Below are 5,708 nucleotides of genomic sequence, written 5' to 3'. Positions count from 1 at the left end.
TCATAGCATAACAGAGCAACCATTGGTGACTGCGGCTTGTGGGTCCTTCAATATTTTTATGACCTGAATTTGGCGTATCCCTGCTTGGAAAGGATGTACTCTGGCCTGTGCTTTTTTGCCTGATGACTGTGACCCAGAAAGGACCCAGCACTACCAGCTTTTGTTCACCTAGGAATGCACAGATCTCCAACTTCCAGAAGAAGTAGCCATGCTAGTCTGCTGCAGAAAAAAACAACACAATGTCTTCTGGTACCTTAAAGATAAAGACTAATGGATTTATTGTAGCATACGCTTCCGCAGATTAGAGTCTGCTTCATCAGATGCATTCTGATGTGAATTCTATTCCACAAACGCTTACACTACCATAAATCTTTAATGTGCCAGAAGACTCTTCAGTTAGTATTATTTTTAGAAAACTTCAGATTCCTTTGAAAGGGCTTGAGACAATTTACTCAACTTTTGAGCACAACTTGTATGGTCCTCTTGCCAAGATGGCCTTTTCTTAACATATGCATGATATAACCCTCAAGACACACAATAAGGGATAGCAACACCAGCAGCATCAAATTGTTTTGCAACATTCAGAACAAAAGGATGTTCCTTTCAATATGGAACAAGCAGAAAATAAACCACGAAAGCCTGGTTAATTTTTAAACAGAGAGTGCATGTGTTCCTGGAAGTTATGTCACTGCCTTTTGCATTGAAAGACCTACCCTCTACTCTCAGCTGGTCCAGCAGAGTTGTAGGGAAAAAGACACTTTGCTGATACTCAGGCGGACTTTTCTCTTTATTATTATGAATTCTTGTCATCTTGATTTGGCTATCCTGACATTAAAATAGCTTCCACAGTTGAGCTTTTGCCACAAATTAAGTCCAGATAGTGGCGTATCTTTGAAAGGAAGTGAGCAAATTGTAGAAAGGAGATCTCTTTCCAGCTTCCCTCTCCTCCCTATGTGCTTTTGGGATGGAGTTGATGATTAGCCAGAAGAGGAACAGAGGACGTTTCCTGGCTCCCCTCTCCATTTCAGAGGATTGCTTTTCCTCCTCCTCCACTTCCTCTTACTTTATTTCCCTTTTCTCTGTTGGTGGCCATCTGGACTGCTCCAAATGACTGGCAGCATAATCCAGAGGTGTGGCACCACAAAGCATGTGAAGGCACGAGTGTTGCATCCGACTTTACACAACCCCTTTTTGCACCTCCGTTTCTGCTGGGACAACACTGCGAGGGAGCCTGAGGTGCTTCTGAATTGCAATGCTAATTAAATCGCTGCACCAAGCAACTGTTTGGGCATCTTTGTTCAATCAGACCAGCAGCTGACTGTAGGATTTAATCAGGGCCAGGGCTAACCCTGGAGTCTGTTTGAATTCGATGAGGTGGACCCTGTTCTTCAAAAGCTCATTTCATAATAAATGCATTCATCTTCAAGATGCCATAAGGCTCTTTGATGTTTTCAGTGCTGCCAGCAGCTCGTCTCTGTGATATGCATAGTAATCATGATCAGGGAACTTCCACGCAGATAGAGGGATTTGTGGGGATGCGATGGTACGGAATCTGCCCGATATATGCCCTCCTCAGGTTTTGGGACTGTGCTAACCAGGGTGCTGATTTCTGGAAGGCTCGGTGTTGGTGGCACACACACCAGTGGCTCCGAAACAGTGATGCCCGCTCCTGGTGCACTCCCCTTCCTGCCTAGGTCTGGTCGCTTAGAAAAAGAGCTCTCTGAAAGTGCCCTGAGCCACCAGCCGCAGGGATGCAGAACAAGTGGCAGTGAGTTATGTGTAACTCCAAAGCAGGCACAGCACGAGTGGAAGAAAGGCATGCTGTGTCGCTCGAAACTTGGCTTTGAGACCATGCAGAAAGGCTTTCGCACTTGGAGAAGCCCCCTTTTAACTTTCCCTTTGTCACCTCCTTTTGAATAATATCGGGTCGCCTTCCTAGCCGTACGCGCGCACAAGACACCTTTGCTTTGGTGCGCCCGTCATACTTTACGAACGATCGCACCGGCCCTTGATCGGAGTCTTCACTTTTCTCTCTCCCCGCTCACGTAAGAGCGAGTACCCAGAGCGCAAGAGCATGTGCAGTGTGAGTGGGTGTGAACCTGCTTTGTGGAGAAAGCCCTCCATCCACGCCCCCCCCCCCCAGCCTTACTGTCTCCCTTCCCGAGAGGCTCTTACGCGGTCACTGGATAGGAGGGCGAGGGGGCTTCCTCGGGCGAAGGGGAGGAGGGGGCGCGCGCGGCGAGCCCCTCCTCCCCTCCCTCCTCGCCGGACTGGAGCTGCCGCCGCCCCCTCCCCTCCCCTCCCCTCCCTCCCCTCAACTCTCTCCCCTCCCATGTTTTGCAGGGAGTCCTGATGAGTCCCAGCCAGGACGGGCAAAGGCGCGAGAGCGGCGGGAAGCGCACCATGCCAGGGACGCGGCTGCTGCTCAGCCTGGCTCTGCTCGGCGGCTGCACGCAGCTCCTGGCCGAGGCCAGCTCGTGGTGGTGAGTGACCCGGAGGGCTCTGACAGCCCGCCTGCCTTTTCCTTTGTCCTTTGCGGTGGGGGGGGGGGTTGGGGTAGGTTGAGGCACGAAGAAGACCCCTCCTCCCCGGAGGCAGAAAACGCACGTGGGGATTTCTCTGCGCGCTCGCGCGCTCCTCTCTCTCCGCCTTACTTTTTCAAGAACTCTGCGTTTTGTCGCTGAACGAAACCCAGAGCGCAGAGAGGGGAGAATGGGCCGAAACTCGCTTTCTAGAGAGGCTCCTGTGATAGCAGAGCTGAGGGAAAATCTTCATCACGGAAAGGTGCCTTCCCTCACTCCCCATGGAATAAATAGTGACTCGCCTTCCTCTCCCCGTTTTCCCTTCTCCGCTGCCACCCCTTTCCTCCCATCATGGTCTCCGAGGTCCCAGCGCATCCGCGATCCCGCACGCAGATCAGGTCCATTGGTAACCGACGGATCCTGCTTCCAAGTTAAAAGGGGCCTCACAGTTTATGGGTAACTTGCGTGGGAGGAAGCTCGTAGCTGCCGGATCAAAGCGGATGAAGACGGACCTGTCCCCTTCTGCGCTGCACCTGGCACTTTTAAACAGTTCGCGAAATCGTCAGCACAGACGGCTGCGCTTCCCAGAGCCCAGAAAGACGAGGGAGCGCTTGCCAGCATATCCTGATGGGACCCTGCATCCTGGCCCTGGGTGGGTGGGGGCTGGGTCTCTTCCAGGCAATTTGTAGGAAACGGTTGGCTCTCCTGGTATAATTAATCCCAGAAGAGCAGCTGTGTTAGCTTATGCAGTTGGTGGAGGAGGCTTCCCCCCCCCCCCCCCACGCCCCGCAAGACAACCCAGTTAGCCGCTTGGAATCCTCTCCCCAGTTAAGGAACTCTCAGCTTCTTTGGTGCTGACGGGTCTCTTTGGGCGTTATCCAGGCAGGATCTCCCCACTTCCAGATAGTCTGCGTTCCCATTAGAGACACAGCCTCAAAACTTGAAAAGCAGCTGGGAGAGGCAGGGCCAGAGAGAGACGGCCCCAGCTCAGACCTCCTGGCACCAGCTCCCTTCACCGGGCTTTTCTCGTTCCAGGTCCTTGGCTATGAACCCCATCCAGAGGCCTGAGATGTACATCATTGGAGCCCAGCCAGTTTGCAGCCAACTGCCAGGGCTGTCCCCAGGCCAGAGGAAGCTGTGCCAGCTGTACCAGGAGCACATGATGTACATCGGTGAGGGGGCCAAGAATGCCATCAAAGAGTGCCAGCACCAGTTCCGGCAGAGGCGGTGGAATTGCAGCACGGTAGACAACACATCTGTGTTTGGCAGGGTCATGAGCATAGGTACGTGAGGGGTCGGAGTGAGGAAGAGGAGTACTGACAGTGGCTCTGAGGATCAGGGGAGGGGTGCGTGGGTGTGGGAAGGTAGAAGGATCTGGAGCAGAGACTGCAAGAACTGGGGAAAGTAAAATAAAAATCAGATCAAAGCCATAATAAAATACATTCTGTACAAAAGACTTTTTGGGAAAGGAAGCCAGCACAAAGCAAGGGGAGCTGATTAGCTTCTAGGTGGCATTGGCGTGACAAAGGAAAGGAGGGGGAAAGTATTACTATTTTTGCCAAGAGGTGAGAAAGCTGCATGTAATATGCTGAAAACTTCATTCAGAGCTTGAACAAGTGGGAAACCATCAAAGGGGAGAAGAATGATAAGAATAAATATTTTCAAAGGATAATTAATTATTAATTATGTTTGCAATGCCAGATTTAAAAACAAGTCTGCCTATTCTTCCTTTACCCCAGTATCAAAGCATTATGGAGTTCTTCAACTTTGCTTTTAAGGAAATCTGTAAACAGTATGACATATATACTTGGAATTACAGTTCACCAACTTGTTGAATACAAAGGACAAATTGAACTGAAGCTGTGAGTCATTACAACTATCTGTAACCAACTCCTGGTCAATATGTCATTTCCTGGAAGTGTTAAAAGCTTTCTGATTAGGGAGTGTTTTGTTTGAAGTGACATAAACAATTGTATTGATAATGTTCTCTCTATTTGTAAGGAATTGTATAATTCCATTCTGCCTGATTAAGAGTTTTGTGTAATCCAGGCATTGACATGCTAGAATTTACTTTAGCAAGAAAGAAACATTCAACCAATCAGTATTTTCTACTACAGAATTCATTATAATAATGATACACTTTTTCTGCCCTGAAGTGGTAAACTTGTAAGAAAATTATTATTCATTTAATGCATTTCTTAGCTGCTTTTCAGCAGTGCAGTCTTCCAAAACTGTACTGTGGGAAGCGTCCCATTATAAGGTTTTATTGAATTGTTTGCTGTCTTGCCTGTTTTGTGACTCTCAGTGGCTTATTAGTAAATATTTAAAAGCGATTACTCACACAATTTAAAATTAAATGTGCCAGAGCTCAAACTGCATAGGAGACATATTATCTTGCATTCAGATTTCTGACTTCTCATTCTAGATGTGTAGGTGGAAGAGCAGATGCACTTTGCACATGTGCAGAGCTACTCTGCTGTTTGATGTTTTCTAGGGCTTAACCTGGCATTGAAAATTGTTTCTACAGTTAACTTCTGGCTGTAGCCTTGTATATTCAGTGTAAAAACTTACTGAGAAGAGGATCCTAGAATTTCCCTGGGTATCCATTTTTATCTGTCTTGAAGATAAACATGCATCTAGAATTCAGCAGGGCAGAAAGCAAGTTACATGGAGGAAGTTTCATGAGAAAGGTAGCATGCGGAGAAAAGGTGAAACCTGCAGACCACCTTGTCTCTCTGTGAAGAGTCTACCCTCAGTCATCTAAAACCTTTTATAGAATGCTTTAATGAAATCCCTCTTCTACTATAATCAGTCCTTAAAAGCTGAAGGGGACCATGAGGAAGACTGTTCTGGAGAAGAAAGTGTGAATCAAACTGGTAAGGTTTTGGAGTGGCAAGTTGGTTGGAGTTGTGTTCAAAAAATTCTGGAGGGTACCAGGTTGAGGAAGTCTGGGCTAATGGGCTGCCAATGAGTGTGATACCCACCAATTATGTGTGCAGCCAGCCCTTCCCTGAACTTCCTTCCTTTCAGGTTTTTTTCCTCTGCTGCTGGCATTATCAGTCTAGCCAGCAATTGCACTCTGCACAGGGGGCCTGCTCAGTTGAGAAATGCCACTTCTTTGCTTGCTTGCTTGCTTGCTTTTCTTTCTTTCTTTCTTTCTTTCTTTCTTTCTTTCTTTCTTTCTTT

The 5,708-nt window shown here is 48.1% G+C and overlaps 1 protein-coding gene across 3 annotated transcripts in view; it reads left to right on the top strand.

Moving 5' to 3' along the window:
- Window positions 1-2,346: 2,346 nt before the first annotated feature.
- WNT5B (Wnt family member 5B) overlaps window positions 2,347-5,708 on the top strand; it is a 30,626-nt gene continuing 27,264 nt past the window's right edge. The window contains exons 1-2 of one of the 3 annotated variants that reach the window (XM_044417037.1): window positions 2,347-2,483; window positions 3,558-3,805. In XM_044417037.1, coding sequence (XP_044272972.1) covers window positions 2,353-2,483; window positions 3,558-3,805 — 379 coding nt within the window. In that variant the 5' untranslated portion in view covers window positions 2,347-2,352. The remainder of the gene's footprint in view (window positions 2,484-3,557; window positions 3,806-5,708) is intronic. The other 2 variants (XM_044417036.1, XM_044417035.1) reach the window with 2 other exon arrangements.

Source organism: Varanus komodoensis, unplaced genomic scaffold (genome assembly GCF_004798865.1).
Source record: "Varanus komodoensis strain SLA01 unplaced genomic scaffold, ASM479886v1 scaffold85, whole genome shotgun sequence".
Classification (NCBI taxonomy): domain Eukaryota; kingdom Metazoa; phylum Chordata; class Lepidosauria; order Squamata; family Varanidae; genus Varanus; species Varanus komodoensis.
Note: the sequence above shows the minus strand (reverse complement) of the source record. Positions and strands in the feature narration are given on the sequence as shown.